Raw genomic sequence first — 16,339 nt, 5'->3', positions numbered from 1 at the left:
ATTGATGATCTCACAGTTCAGTGAGTTAATATCTGTATAAGAAAGTATTAAACTTAAAACTAATTATCGTATGTTAAATCACTCTGTATAGTAATGGAAGGTAAATGCATGTTTGATATGAGTGATTGATGTATCTTGGTAAGAGCAGGTGTATGAGTGGTTTGTTTTTGTTTTGTTTTTTTGTTTTTTATTCAATTCAGTATATGATATTACAGAGTAATACATTTAGTGTGGTATACTTATTAGGTGTAGGTTACATACCTATATGTGGTAGGCTCAAATTATGTACATAACTTTTAATTAAGATTTATTAGTAAGTAGTAAGGTTATATGGCCTTGTTACCATTTTAACTGATTAGTTTATTACGATATTTACATGATAAGAATATATTATTAGTTATAATATTAGTTATGTTTTATACCTTAGTATTTTATACCTTAAACATTCATTCCATAGCTCTGTAACATTAAGAAAGCTTACTCTCAGTCTAACTTCCACTAATTGTCACACTGCATGCTTTTGACTTACAGCACTCTTTGCCCAGCGCGCCCCGGCCCAGTCTATTGTCTTGTTGATAGGCCAAGCTGGCCATAGCTACAACAATGTTTGTTGTTGAATTTTAGAAAATCAGTTGCTATTGTCACCTCAAGGAAAGACTCAGCGAGATTTATTGCCACATTCATTTCTATGTGAGGATTTGGATTTGTAGAGGAATTTATTCATATTTAAGGTTAGTTGATTATTTATTTTATGATGTTGTATATATGGATGTTTTCTAATTATTGCGATTAGAAATAATATATATTGTAGAATGCATTCTTAATTTGATTTATTAGAAACATAATGCATCTTGTATATATTTATAGTGCTTGATGAACTTACAGTTCAGGGAGTAATTATTATCTGTATAAAACAGTATTAAACACGAAACCTAAATATATATATAAACTAAGTATTATAAACCCCTCTGTACAGTAATGGAAAGTAAATGTATGTCTGTATGCTTGATGCATTATGTATGTTGGTAAGTGCAGGTGTATGAGTGTTGTATGTCTGATGTGAGTGGCTGTTGTACTATATATTTTTATACACTATTTTACCATAGGATATTACTTGTATATAGTATTCTGCATTTGTATTTCTTTATTATGCAGATTTCTGAGTGGCAACGTTCACCGTACACTCACGGTGTCACGGTATTGTCACGGTATTACCAGTTCAGGTTTAACCTATCTGGTATGTTATCTTCATTATCACTTTATTATCATATTAATATATTTTGTATCTGTGTATTGATGTATTGTAGGGATACGTCTGATGTATTGTGTAATGTAAAGTAAATGCTATTCATTTTAATGGAAGTGATATCTATATTTTAGAAATTTAAAGAGTAACTATATCGGATTGTATATATTTATTTCTATGTTATATTTGCTTATGTTGTACTTTTATTGTTTCAGACTGAATTAAGTACGTACATTCGTACCGATAATAAAATAAACGTCATCAGCCTCACCCCCCACAGCTGTTTGTGATTATTTGGCCAGTAGATCGCCTACTCCACTATCGGCCAACACAAGCACGGTTACATAATACAGCAAACAGCAAATTTAAGTTTGATACAGGTGTCCAACAATGTTTACAAATGGTGAAACGGGCAGGTTACACTCGCCATGTTTATTAACTAAGTGTGAAGCTAAATCCTTACAGCGAATTAGTGGACATTGTTCATGTTAAAAAAAACAAAAACAATAGAGACATATTAACTAGACAATTCATTTGCCAAATTTTTCCATTTTCTGTCAAACTGTCTTATTGTATTGCTTTTGTGTGCAATTGATTTCTCTATCCGAAATATATCAATTAAAGTCTTCAGTAACTTTTCAAGTGAGGTGTATGAGTGTTGTAGGTTTGATATGAGCAGCTCTTAAACTATATATTTTTATACATTATTTTACCAGAGAATATCACTTGTATATAAATATATATATATATAGTTTTCTGCATATCCATTTCGTTATTATTCAGATTTGTTGTGGCAATGTTTGCCATGAGTGTATTGTTCACCAGTAGTGTATTGTTCACCAGTAGTGTATTGTTCACCAGTAGTGTATTGTTCACCAGTAGTGTATTGTTCACCAGTAGTGTACTGTTCACCAGTAGTGTATTGTTCACCAGCAGTGCCAGTGCAGGTTTCACCTACCTGGTATGTAAAAGCATCTCAGATATTTTATATATATTCTATATTCCATGATTTGTAATACTTCCTAAAGTTACATACAGTATGTTCATTATCACTTAATAATTATATTAATATATTTTGTATCTGTGTAGATCAATGTATTGTAAAAGTAAGTGATATTTATCAATGAAAGTGATATCTATATTTAAAAAATTCAAAGAGTACCCATAACAGATTGTATATATTTATCAGATTCTATTTTATCTTTGCTTATGTTGTTATTTCATTGTTTCAAGCTGACTACATATAACAACCAGTACAATACATAACTAAACGTCATCAGTCCTCCCCCTACAGCTTGTTGTGATTATTTTGGATAGTATATCGGCTACTATAATATAAGCCAACACAAGCACGGTTACCTACATACGTGTAGTTGGTTTTATCCAACTCCTAATGAAGTTTAGTTTCACCTTCTGTCATCCATGTCCGTCAATACTCTTTCACCATGTTCAACACTCTCTAATTATAATACACTGATGATGGATGGGCAAAATAGTACAAATGGCTTTAAAATGCTTAAGAATTATTAAAAAGTATGAATTTGTTAAGAAAAGGCCTTAATTAAAAATAGACATATCTTACTTGTCAAACGTGAGGAACAAGGCGTCCATGTAGTCTGTGACACAGTCTGTTGTCTGGGGGCTGTGGGGGCACCAGGCCATGTGGGTCAAGGTCACTGGGCCCCTGGTCAAGAGAAAACAGAATTTAGGGTACCATGTTTAGTAAACATCTCTACACTACCACATAATGGAAAAACTATATGAACTATTCAATGCATTGATGTCATGAGAGGTAATTTGGTGTGACTTGCACCAACGCTGTGTCATGACAATTACAGTACTCATCAGTGTCACTTTCCCATGTAGAACACCTCTGTTGCCATGATGGTGAAGAGGAAAATACTTTTTGAGTGTGATCGAAGTGAGGTTTAACTTCCCATTGAAGATTATTGCTCTTACATAGAGGTGTGTGTTGGTGTGTGCGTGAGTGCATGCGTGTGCGTGTTTGTGTGAGGAGTTTGTCTGAAAACCTCACCAGAAGAACCTGTTAATCCTTAGATATTTTTCTGATCCTGGGTCTTCTGATACAAGACTTATTCTTAATGGGTTGAGAGCCATGTCATACAGCTGAAAGAGACAAATAAGTTTGCTATATTTTGAATTATTAAACTTAACACACATTTCAATTATATATTCATTCATTTTACCCCACTGGCAGTATGTTCAGACATGTGTCCCAGAAACAACCACCAGAGTCAGCTTCCTGGGGCAGGGGAGTTTACTGTCTATAAAAGTCAAGCTTCCACACTTGCCATATAGGATGGAATCAAAATCATGTAATGAAACGGACATCAAGTTCGTAAACATGGTCGAATACGGGATTTGCAAAGGCTGTGTACCAAACTGGGCATTGACAGATACTTTCCAAATCTTTAAAAACTTCATGTTTTTAATCAAGGTGCTCAAATGATCTGATGAACCTTGCAATGTAAGGCCTGTTTTATTACAATATAGATCATGATCACTGGGTGCCACCATTTGAAGTCAATCAATGGGAGTCAATGGGAGGGACATAGAAGGGAACTAACTCATAACAGCCACTGGTGGTGCTTTGATCAAGTCACCAAATTCCTGCCTAGTTCAGCAAGAGTGGAAACTGGACTTTAACAACTCCCTTGCTCCGGGAAATGCACGTGGTGTGTCAGGACATGACTCAGCTGCACATCTCCTCTTGCACTCCCCACAAACACCACTGTACCACCAGGGTGTAAGAACTCCCCACTGTACCACCAGGGTGCCAGCACTGCCAACAAACACCACTGTACCCCCAGCACATCACTTACCTGTACATCCCCTCCTGCACTGCCCACAAACAACACTGTACCCCCAGCACATCACTTACCTGTACATCCCCTCCTGCACTGCCCACAAACAACACTGTACCCCCAACACATCACTCACCTGTACATCCCCTCTTGCACTTCCCATAAACACCACTGTACCCCCAGCACATCACTCACCTGTACATCCCCTCCTGCACTGCCCACAAACACCACTGTACCCCCAACACATCACTCACCTGTACATCCTCTCTTGCACTGCCTACAAACACCACTGTACCCCCAGCACATCACTCACCTGTACATCCCCTCTTGCACTGCCTACAAACACCACTGTACCACCAGCACATCACTCACCTGTACATCCTCTCTTGCACTGCCTACAAACACCACTGTACCACCAACACATCACTCACCTGTACATCCTCTCTTGCACTGCCTACAAACACCACTGTACCCCCAGCACATCACTCACCTGTACATCCCCTCTTGCACTGCCCACAAACACCACTGTACCACCAACACATCACTCACCTGTACATCCCCTCTTGCACTTCCCACAAACACCACTGTACCCCCAGCACATCACTCACCTGTACATCCTCTCTTGCACTTCCCACAAACACCACCAACACATCACTCACCTGTACATCCCCTCTTGCACTGCCTACAAACACCACTGTACCACCAACACATCACTTACCTGTACATCCCCTCCTGCACTGCCTACAAACACCACTGTACCACCAACACATCACTTACCTGTACATCCCCTCCTGCACTGCCTACAAACACCACTGTACCACCAACACATCACTTACCTGTACATCCCCTCCTGCACTGCCTACAAACACCACTGTACCACCAGCACATTACTCACCAGCACATTACTCACCTGTACATCCTCTCTTGCACTGCCTACAAACACCACTGTACCACCAGCACATCACTTACCTGTACATCCCCTCTTGCACTGCCCACAAACACCACTGTACCACCAGGGTGCCAGGACATCACTGAAGGCAGCTGTTAACAAAACCATTGTTTTATATCAACACTGAAATCTAATAGTCATATTGATTTGATAACTGTGTAAGAACAGAGAACAAATTAAACAGGTGAAAGATGAACAAAGCATTTGTTTCTTTCTATTGTTAACATGTGGTCTTATCAAGTTGAAATATCTCACCACTGCTGCCCGTGTAAATTGGGTGAGTTTCCTGTGCTCGTCATACATCACCTGCAATGAACCATGTAATGCCAGTCAACTGTTTGTTTGTTTGTTGTTTAAGTTAAGCTGCACTCAGCATTTTTCAAGCTTCATGAAGGAAGCCAAATTTTTTAGTCTGGACCAGACAGGGCACGATGAAGTGCAATCATTCAAGTCACTGAATACAACAAGCAAGGTTTTCCAGGAACCAAGTCCAACCTGGAATTCCCACAGGTCACTCTGAAGACATCCTATTACACATACCGGTACACACGCATCTTTTGAGTGTTCACAACAAAGTCACCCCTCTGAATTAACTTTAAACAGATCATGAAATATTAACACAATAACTCAAAGCCTTACCAATGAGGCATCGCTACAACCTAAGAGAAGTTTATCCTCAGAGGGATTCCGGCACTGGCAGAGAACACTGGCTGAAACACAACGCGGCTGGTCAGTGCAACCTCACTTCATGCAGGAACACAAATATAACATGTTATCCATATAGCATAGAAAGCAACACATACGAACAAGAATACATGACACTTTTTATGGATAGCAACTTATTTTGTTCTTTCTCTTGATGTTCAGAGCTACATCTTTCTCCTTGATCAGGAAAAAGAGCAAGAAGTAGCTCTGAAATGTTGTAGCGAAGAAAAAAGAAGTTGTTTTCCATAAAAAGAGTCATGTATTCATGTTCTTCCAACTTCTACGTGCCCATCAAAGACTTTAAATATGAACAAGTTACCATTTCAACAGTTTTTATTTTTACATGTAAATTTTAGATATGACATCACTATACATTACCATATAGTAAAAGTGTGTGTGTTTTGCCTGGCGTAAATTAGTTTGCTACAATACCTTTAAGTGGAATGTTGGTCACTGACACTCTCTGTATCTGAAAGTATGAAGGATCATGAATACAGGTTTGTAAGGTGTGAGTGAGTTGGTCAACACCACAGAAGTACAGTTATTTCCTAGTGTGTCAACTTCATGTGGGATGAAAGCCAGAAGTGGGGCAGGCCGTAGATGTTTACCAGTTCAGGCATTGTGCTAACAAACATAGAAACATAATCAGGGTTAATCTGGAATTCAAACCAATGATCACAGGTTCCTGCATGTCAAAGGGACACAACTCTGAACTGATCCACCCCTGTGATTTTTGCTAATGACCAAAGTAATGCTTTATATAGAAGGACATAGCTCACCTTGAGTAACAGTCAACATTATCTTAGATGATAACTGATAACATTAAACACATATTGATACAAAACTTGAAAAAGTGAATGTTCACAGGGTTGAAAACAAACGCTCAAATCAGATGACAGTCTTTACTAGTAAAGACTGTCAGGATCAAACTCATTAAAACCAGATCTTAGTTCTCTACCAGTAAATAAAGATCTGAGGACATCCCATTACTACCCACTTCAGAACGACCTTTCATCCCACCAATCAGAGCCTCATTTGCCATATCAGGAAAGTGATAGTCGGAATGTGTTTTCTAATCATGCAAAATCGAAACAATTTAACATGTGGTATTCATCCAATCCATTTAGTCGCCTTGTACAACCAGCAAAGATTACTGGGGACATAGAACTTGAGTTATCAAGTCTTTCCTCTCTAGTGTGTGGCAGTATTTGATTACTTTTAACCTCCCTCTCATGCTCAATAGGCCACTGTTTCATAAGCATTGCATGTGCAGTGAACCTGTTAATCATCTGGAATTATGCATTTCCAGAACAACGAATCATTGGTATGGTGTAGTTCCACTGTATACATACATACAAGTGTAACCAACAAGATTTCAATGTACATAGTTCACACAACCTACCTTCCCTCGGACTACTTCATAGATGCAGGCCTGTGCCACTGTGTCCCCCTTTGAAGACAGAGCTTGTTCCACGGTGTAGATCTTGTGGGGTTGGATAGCACTGACACACAAGCAGAACTCTCACTACACATCTCAACAACAGTCAACAGTCATAAATCACCACTGTCAATCCATTTTACACCAAGGTAAAACACAACCAGTTCATGTATTTACAGATGGTATCTGAACTGAACCTTATTTTCCTCAAACATAGAGATATGACAATCATCATTGGGAGAAAAGGTACAGGTAATCGATGTGATGATAGTGAGAATATGCGGGAAACACCCATCTGTGCATAAAAATAGTCTTGTCCGACATTGCCAAGGTCGGATTCTATTGAGGGAGTCATCATTATTAAATTACGGGTAAATATTTTTGTATGTATTTCATCATTATCCTAAAGAGTCTGTACATAATGTTGATACCTTATATAAGAAATAAACTCGTGGTATGATAAACAACTCCCACTCATCGTTTATTTCTTAATTAAACATTCCGTTTAAGTCATCATTTCAAGAAACTTTACACAGCATCAGCAAAGCATAGGTTGACTTTTGACATTGACATGTGTATTGTGTATGTTAGATTACTTCCAACCTGTAACCCAGCATACACGACACCCAACTCACCTGAATGCAGCATGCACAGGGTCACATTCAGTCTTGGTGTATGTCAACACATCAGGGTTGGGGCTGTAACACGACCAAAACCAGCAATGTGACATGATCAACAGTCGAGGCATTGTAGCAGTATTTGGTTGTTTTTCTTAAATATTTCTTCGTTTTCTTGTTGTTATCACCGCAGTCAGCAATATTCCAGCTATATGACGGCAGTCTGTAAATAATCAAGTCTGGATCAAATAATCAAGTGACTGATATGAGCATGGATCTACGCATTTGGGATACGAGGACATGCATCAACTAAGACAGCAAGTCTGACCACCGGATCCTGTTAGTCGTCTCTTACGACAAGCACAGTCGCCTTTTACAGCAAGCGTAGGTTGCTGAATATGTATTCTAACCCGGATTTTCATAGGTAGCTTTTCTCAAATAAATTGATTTGGAGTACATGACTTGACTTGGACGCATTAGCATGAATCAGTTTTACATAAAATTGAGGAGGGGGGGTAGGGTAGGGGATGTTTCAGCAAAATATGATACGTAAGACCAATCTCTCACCACCACCCCCCAATAATAAATCACCAGTCCTTTATTTTCACATTTTTCACATTTTTATCTGAGTTCTGCCTTCCTGGGGACGCCTTCGCTCCTAGCAAGGCGCCCCAGGTGCCGCTCCGCATTTTGTCCTCCTTGGCGCACGAGGTCATCGATCCTCTGCTTTCGGGTGCTCGCAGGAAGTTCGACCTGCCCAAACTTATTAAGCGGTACCCGTTAGCAGAGGACGGTGATTTCGAGGTTCGACAAATGCGTCTGGACTTCTGTCACCCTGGGGGGGTCTTCGACCCCCACCTTGGCTAAGGCCAAGCAGGGCCAGCGGTTGCCCCCCTTTCCCATGTGAGTGCGGAGCTGAAGGCTGCATACGTTTGCTTCGAGGAGCAGGAGCAATACCGTAATGCATGCCAACAGCTTCGCATATCCGTACACTCCGCCTATCTGTCTGCAGTACAGAGGGAGCTGGTGGGGGAGGGGCCGGCTGACTCCTCGGAGTTGGCTGCGCAACTGACGGAAGTTCATAGTCATCTCACGCGGGACACTATTCGTAGCTGTGCCTCGCAGATGATGTGCGCGGCCATGGGCATGCGCAGGCTGTGGATGTCGGTGTCTAAATACTCAGCGACATTCATGCAATGTCAGCCGATCCCGAAGTAACTGTCTTCCACCGTGAGTCCGTATTCGGCTGCTGGACTCTTACCGTCCTAAGGTCGCACACGCCTTCCACGTGACGGCTCCTATTGAGCTACTTGCTCTTTTACAGCCTTCCTCGTCGGGGACCACTGCAAGACATGCTCATGTCTTTGATGTCTGCAGGACCCTCAAGTCCTATATCAGCAGAACTAAGGGTATCCATAAGGATAACCATCTATTTTGCTGTTACGGCGGTAGGAAGGCTGGTTCACCTGCGAGCAAACAATCTATCTCGAGGTGGATAGTTTCAACCATTAAACTATCCACCTCGCTTAAAGGCAGGGACCCCCCTACCAGGTTGAAGGCTCATTCAGTTAGAGCAGTGGCTACGTCACAAGGGTACGCCGCAGCTCTACCCATTGAGGAGATCTGCTCCACGGCTATTTGGAGCCAGCCAAGCACGTTCATCAAACATTACAAACTCGACAAACACTCAAGCGAGCGTGCTCATTTTGGTCAGTCAGTTGGGGGGGTGTTTCGAGTTCTCGAATTATGATAAGCCACACATTACTGGCTATTTCATAGTATATGGTCGACCACGCCCTGTCTCTAGCCCCCGCCTCTCGACGGTGGTGCCTCACGATAAGGTTGGTTCATTTATTGAACTCTTTTTTATTCATTGAATAATCAGAATATGATGTATTTATGCACGCTTGTTGCTGACGGATGCCACTTCCTAGATTATCTTTAGGAGTCTTTCTTGTTGCAATAAGTGACCCAAGGAGGATTTAATCTGAAAGAGAATTTTACAAACCTGTAGAGGTTATGAATTCTCTGATGAAATCCTCCTTGGGGCTTGGCCACCCACCTCCCCACATTCCGTCAGCATTAGACATATGGAAAGTGATTTGGGTGAGAGTTACTCCCCCTGGCGCGGGGCGCCGTGGAAGGTGAGGCACTGTAAAGGTGGTCGTATATCATACAAAAACGAAGGAAAAATGGTGACAACTATGTCATGTAGATTTTCTTGAGCAAGAAAAATGCAATAAGTGCCCCAAGGAGGATTTCATCAGAGAATTCATAACCTCTACAGGTTTGTAAAAATTTAGATTGTAGCACAATCTGAAAATGATATTATAAATGGTATATTTATATATCAGTACTTATCCTGTCTCACAATATGCACATATTCTTTCCTTGCATTCATATGTGGAACCGTGCTTGAACAAACTTTCCAGCTTCTAATAAACAATTCACCTGAACACATCCCAGCATCACCATGGTTACCATCCATCAACCAGGCCACATATGTGATCCCATGCACATCAACCTTACACGACCTGGTCATCTGTCCATCTCTGCCAACTCATTCTCTTTTGTCAGAGCTATCAGGTGCGGGGATAGTCGGGTGGGCATATAGCGTATAAGTATAAGATACCACCTTTAATTTGTAAATATACAATTTGTACTAAAATTTCCCAATCTTCAACATCATCATTTAAAATAAACTGTCAGATACTGCATCATTGATGACAGATAAAATTGGTATCTGTGATACTGTGGCAGCAGCAACTGAAAGGGAGACAAAAGTCCCGCCAGATGAACCAGCAGACGTCTTCGCCGGCTTGAACTCCTTACCAGAGTCTTTAGACTTTGACCGACAATCCATCTCCCTGCGGTGACACTTGAGGAGATAAGTTGAGAATGCAGACTCCTGCAGGTGATGGCACTTGCCATGAGAAAAAGAGTGTGTTGGCAGAGACGGACATGTGATCAGGTCGTGTAAGGTTGATGTGGACGAGATCACATACATGGCCTGGTTGTTGGATAGTAACCATGATGGGATCTGTTCAGGGGAAATGTGTTCAGGAAGCTGGAAAGTTTCAAGCACGTTTCCACATAGGAGTGTAAGGTTAGAAGAAATGCGCATTGTGTGACAGTTTTAAAATATGTGCCGTTAATGGTTTGTATCACAGTGTACCAGTCATACTGTGCAGTCTTAATAAATTATGATACAATGAACATGATGAATTTGGAGAAAGTGTTTATTGTCTATGCAGCATCCAAATGCATAGAGAAGATATCTTTTTGTTAACATGGTGAATTAAAACATACATGTGTAGTTTCTTATGGAGATTTCAAACTGTTTATTCAAACAGTTTCTTAACTTTCTTAGAGTACCTAGATGCTGCTACTCCTACACGCCATCACTGTATGTGCAAAGACTGTTCAGTATACGTACCCATTGACAGACATAACCATAAGGTTTGCCCGCTCTCTATCCCCAGACATAGGGGTCCACGGCCACGCCTCATCACTTGACTTGTACCACCACACCAGCAACTGAAACAGTCAAATACAAGGCATCTTGGAACAGAAGAAGAATCTCAGTTTCAAAATACATATCAGCATGAAAATATTGACTTTCTTCATTCTCAAAAGAACCCTGAGAATTTATAATCCATACATTAATATCAGACAAAGGACATGAATAATTTTCAATAACTCTGACTGAAAATTATAATTTTCGCTTCACACTGATTAGCTAATTGTCTAATGTTTCCTTGTGTATTGTTTGGCGACAACATCCAATAGTGTACAAGATGAAGGTGATGATGTAACAGTAACTTGACTTTGTCAACTCTCTTCCATGATTGGACCGCCTCAGTGGTCTAGCGGCGGAGCGTCTGCCTGGAGAGCGGACGGTCGGTTCGATCCCTGACCGTGTAGTACCAAAAGCCGTTAAAAGATGGTACTTGTTGTTACCTTGTCTGGCGCTCGGCATTAAAGGGCTAAACCAAGGACTGGTCAGCTTGGAGTCAGTATACTGTGTCTGAGTGAGTGAGTGAGTATGGTTTTACACCGCTTTTAGCAATATTCACACATTGTACCCATATCGGGAATCGAACCCGGGTCTTCCATGACTAACACACTCCACACTTTCTTTAAGGTTATGTGTGGAATAGCCTACCCATTACTGGGATATTCTGTCCCTTGGGAATTAATGTTAAAAGATTTCGGACTTACAACACTAATTCATGTGTGTAATTCTTTGAAGACTGATTGTATTTTATGAACACACATTCACTAAAAACGCTAAAAACAAAAAGCAATCAGTCCCTACCAGATCATTGTGGATGTTGCTTGAGAAACGTCTCTCCAGTCTTCTGCCCTTGGGGCCTGGAAGGTCCAACTGAATGGACTGAAATATGTGAAATTGTCAAACAGTCAAAGTATTGACTTTCTTATCACTCTCTCCTGTTATATTATGGTATATAGCACATAAAAATAATCTATTGGCCATGTTGATATGGAATTTTTAATATGAAACTGGGGCTTTAACACTGCCTGCTATTCACAACTGAAGCATAAACTGCAGAAGAGTTGTTGAACAATCATTCAACTGTGTTCATTCCAGCAAACAGTCCAAGATATGATTCATATAGATTGTCTGAAAGTCCACTATAGGCTGAAAAAACATTTATTGCTGAAAAATATAAATCATAAGAAAACATTCAAACCTGTTTGATATTTAGGGCATGATTAACAATGATTGTGAAAAGGTGAAATCAAATAAATTTTTATATATGAAATTAAATGGAAAAGACTATTGTAGGTGTGACAATAAAAGATTTATTTCACTATTACAATGATACTTCAACCTGCCATTGTCGTATTACCATCAGACTATTGGGCCATGGACAATTGCAATAGTTTCATCAACTGTTAGATGAGACCTTGAGGACAATATACTTGACCATGACCCTGTGTTAGAGAAACTGCCACCCACCTTTGGTTCCCAGGTGGCCAGCTTGTCAATACGTTTGGCTGCCTCAGTGAGGGGAGGGCGCTTAGTGAAGTGGGCGTAGTCCAGCTTACAGCAGTCATAGTGACATGCCACCAGGAACTGGTCAGTTAGATACACTGGTGATGAAGAGAATATACATAACAGCACATGAATGATAAAAGAATACAAAATGTTCAAACTGTAAGATTAAACACAATACAGTATACTACGGTTATAACGAACTCCAAGGGACTGCTAATTCTAGTTTATGACCGAAGTTCGTTCTAAGCATATATGCAGCAGATGACCAGGACATAAAAAACAGTTTGCTATATCTGTCAGTTCGTTATAAGTGTGTTTGTTATAAATATAGTTTACTGTACTATAATATTGATTAATATTGAAAACTGTAAGGTGTATACATGTATTTATCCTCACCTTCAACCAGGTCGGCCTTGATGTTCATTTCCAAGTGGATTAACAATCCTTGCCACATTAATCATATAGTGAGTGAGTGAGTGAGTGAGTGAGTGAGTGAGTGAGTGAGTGAGTGAGTGAGTGAGTGAGTGAGTGAGTGAGTGAGTGAGTGAGTGAGTGAGTGAGCTGGGCTTAACGTCACTTTGAACAGTATTCAGTTATATCACTGCGTGTCAGCTTAATGGTTGATGAAAGCCTGCGTGATGCAAGTCTCGGACATTTACAACTTTGGTGAAACCCATGAGCATGGCTATGATGCTGAAAAACCTTTAAACATAATCAGGTTGACCAGGATTGAAACCTACAATCATAGGTTTCTTGCATGCTTAAGGGATGCAACTCTACATTGCACATAGCAGGGCCTTGGACAACTGGGTCACCCTCCTCAATCTCATAAAGTGTATCTAACCTAGTTTATGATCCTGCTAAACAGCTGTGTATGTGCATCTGGATTAACCACTCATATCAGTAAATGTCCACCATCAAGCCTCCAGTTCTAACTCAATGGATAGGGAGGATATTCATAATAAAACAAATACATGTAAAGTAAGAAGAACACACTTGTTTTACTCTCAACACAAGCGAGAATCACCAACACCGCATACCCACCATCTGAGATAGTTTCCGAGTTAAACTTGGCCACCATCGATTTGTCGATGATGATTTTCTCCACATCCCCCGAGTGACCGGTCAGAACGAATGTCAGGACACAGCAGTTGCTCAACACCAACTACACACAAACAAAGCCATAAAAACATGGTGGTCTTGCTGGGAAAAACACAACAATACAGAGTAATCTTTTACAGTGTTGCATGGCAGGTCCAGGAAGGGGATGGGGGGTGTTAAATTCTCTTGTTTTATTGAAATGCAAGTGTATATTGACAAGTAGAGAACCTCAACCACAATTTACATCTTCCTGAGGCAAGAGAGTTAACTGTCCTTAGAAATCCACCCTTGCCGAACTCGGCTGAAATTTCTGGGCTCAATCGTAGCACCACCAGTGGCTATAACGACTTATGTGTCCCTTCTATATCCCTCCTATTGACCAATCGGATTCCACATCTCATATCACTTGCATTTGCTTCAAACAAAATGATGGCACCCAGTCAAGGCGATCTCATCGATAATAAAGATCTTTATTGTAGTCAAACAGATTTTACCTCGCGAAGTGCATCAAGAGCACCTTCATTAAAAACATGAAAACATTTGGAAACATCTGTTGACGCCCAGTAGTACCAGAGTACTACTGCTCTGAAAATCCTGCAGTCAAAGGAAGTCAGCACAGCAGTTGCCATGTTGTTTATGAACCGGTTGTTTTTGCCTCGGAAGGATGAAGATGTATTACCACTATATCATCCATGTACTCATGCCATGAGTAACATGCCATACCTGCAACACCCTTCTGTTCTTCCACCTGACTTGAACACATTTAAACTGACTCAGAAGGTCCTACAAAACAATAACATGGCTCAAGTTAATATTTAACATGCTTAAAGAGAGACAAACTTAGAACAAAGACATATCATTTCTGTGAAACTAGTATGTGATGGTACATGTCATCAATTTAGATTTTGTGATTGAAAACGTAACAAAAATATTAACAATATTTGTTAATCAAAGCTCTGTGCAACCATCTTCAGAATATATAATTACCATTAACGTCTTACATATTCTAACAGTGTAATAGTTTGATCTGCAATGTTTACAAAGCACAAGAAACATGTAATGAGTTACCTCAACCTCCTTTAAATTGTCTCTTATTTTTTCTGGCCGCTTGTTTCGAGGAGACCAAATCATGTCCCTGGCTGTAATGATAACAAAATACCACCATCACCAATCACTGTCCACCTGTCAATTTGATGATGATGATGATGATGATCATCATCTGATTTGTGGCCTTTTAAGTTAGATCTTGTCAAGTACAAAAATTCATTTTCTGGCAACTCAAGGCTCCCACAATATTTAGCAACTCAATCATTAACTGGTTATCGGTGATCATATAGTGGCTGTGAGAAAGGTGGCATTAATATTTACCTTCAGTAAACTGTTGCTTCTCTTCATAATACGGCTGCTCCAGAAAGTTGACTGAATCACAAGAAACATAATGTACTTCATATAACCATGCATCTTCCCGCGGCAAACGTGTTAACTGACTTTATAAGAAAGTCCAGTGGAAACTTGACTTTCTTATAAAGTCAGTTAACAGCTTTGCCGCGGGAAGATGATAACCATGATAACATGCACAAATATCAACTTTACTACTGCAGTCTAGTGGTTAAAAATTACCCTCATCACTGTGAAGGCTCGGGTTTAATTCCTCAAATAGGTACTATGTGAAGCCCATTCCTGGTTTCCCCTGGAACGATATTGCTGGAATATTGCTGAAAGTGGCGTAAAATCATACTTACTCCCTACTGCAGTCGTATGGCTGAAACAATGTCCATCCAACATACAAGTGTTTTCAACTCACGTCTATGATTTTAACAACTTTTAATAGGGCATTCTTTTGTATGATTACCAAACTAAAAAACAATCAAATTGTGGACGGCAATTACTCAGTGTCACAGTAAAAGAACCAATCTGAAACACTGGCAATTTTTATCATGTTTATTTGTAGGTTTAAAGATTTTTGGGTCAATGGTCAAAAAGAAATACAATAAACATCAGACCTTTAAATCTTGGCTCTGTTTCGTAAACAAATAGAGCTGGTAAGGTGAGGGAGAAAGCAGTAAATTGTCTTCTTCCACTTTGGTATTTATGTAAAACTATGACAGGTGATATATTTTCTATTGCATTTTACATGAGACAGAAACATACTGTAAATTAATGCATCTCCAAAAGAATGCGACCGCTGGCCCCTAGCCAAAAATGCGACTCAATATGAATGCGACACCCCCTTCTCTCAAGCATCAGTGGATTTATATCTAAACAAAACGTCCTCTGTCAGGTTTAAAGGAGAATCCTCACCTTAATGCAACCTTACATTAATCCAATCACACACCAAATAGCCCTGTTTATTAGCGCTGAGTAGAGTACTTCAGCTAAAACAATACGTGCGCGCTGGCTTATGTCGGCCTTTGATACAGTCGCAAAGAGCAAAG

At 40.0% G+C, this 16,339-nt stretch overlaps 1 protein-coding gene across 1 annotated transcript in view; it reads right to left on the bottom strand.

Annotated features, from left to right (window-relative positions):
- LOC124124057 (WD repeat-containing and planar cell polarity effector protein fritz homolog) overlaps positions 1–16,339 on the bottom strand; it is a 35,106-nt gene that overhangs the window by 8,822 nt on the left and 9,945 nt on the right. Inside the window, exons 4-18 of the mRNA XM_046487180.2 lie at positions 15,273–15,323; positions 14,973–15,043; positions 14,628–14,687; positions 13,848–13,968; positions 12,765–12,898; positions 12,099–12,176; positions 11,217–11,317; positions 7,799–7,861; positions 7,128–7,227; positions 6,158–6,194; positions 5,660–5,730; positions 5,276–5,326; positions 5,041–5,112; positions 3,282–3,373; positions 2,829–2,930 (exon numbers count right to left, since the gene is read on the bottom strand). Coding sequence (XP_046343136.2) covers positions 2,829–2,930; positions 3,282–3,373; positions 5,041–5,112; positions 5,276–5,326; positions 5,660–5,730; positions 6,158–6,194; positions 7,128–7,227; positions 7,799–7,861; positions 11,217–11,317; positions 12,099–12,176; positions 12,765–12,898; positions 13,848–13,968; positions 14,628–14,687; positions 14,973–15,043; positions 15,273–15,323 — 1,204 coding nt within the window. The remainder of the gene's footprint in view (positions 1–2,828; positions 2,931–3,281; positions 3,374–5,040; positions 5,113–5,275; positions 5,327–5,659; positions 5,731–6,157; positions 6,195–7,127; positions 7,228–7,798; positions 7,862–11,216; positions 11,318–12,098; positions 12,177–12,764; positions 12,899–13,847; positions 13,969–14,627; positions 14,688–14,972; positions 15,044–15,272; positions 15,324–16,339) is intronic.

This window comes from Haliotis rufescens, unplaced genomic scaffold (assembly GCF_023055435.1).
Source record: "Haliotis rufescens isolate VD_foot unplaced genomic scaffold, xgHalRufe1.0.p SCAF_3, whole genome shotgun sequence".
NCBI lineage: Eukaryota > Metazoa > Mollusca > Gastropoda > Lepetellida > Haliotidae > Haliotis > Haliotis rufescens.
This window is presented reverse-complemented; position numbering and strand designations above follow the sequence as displayed.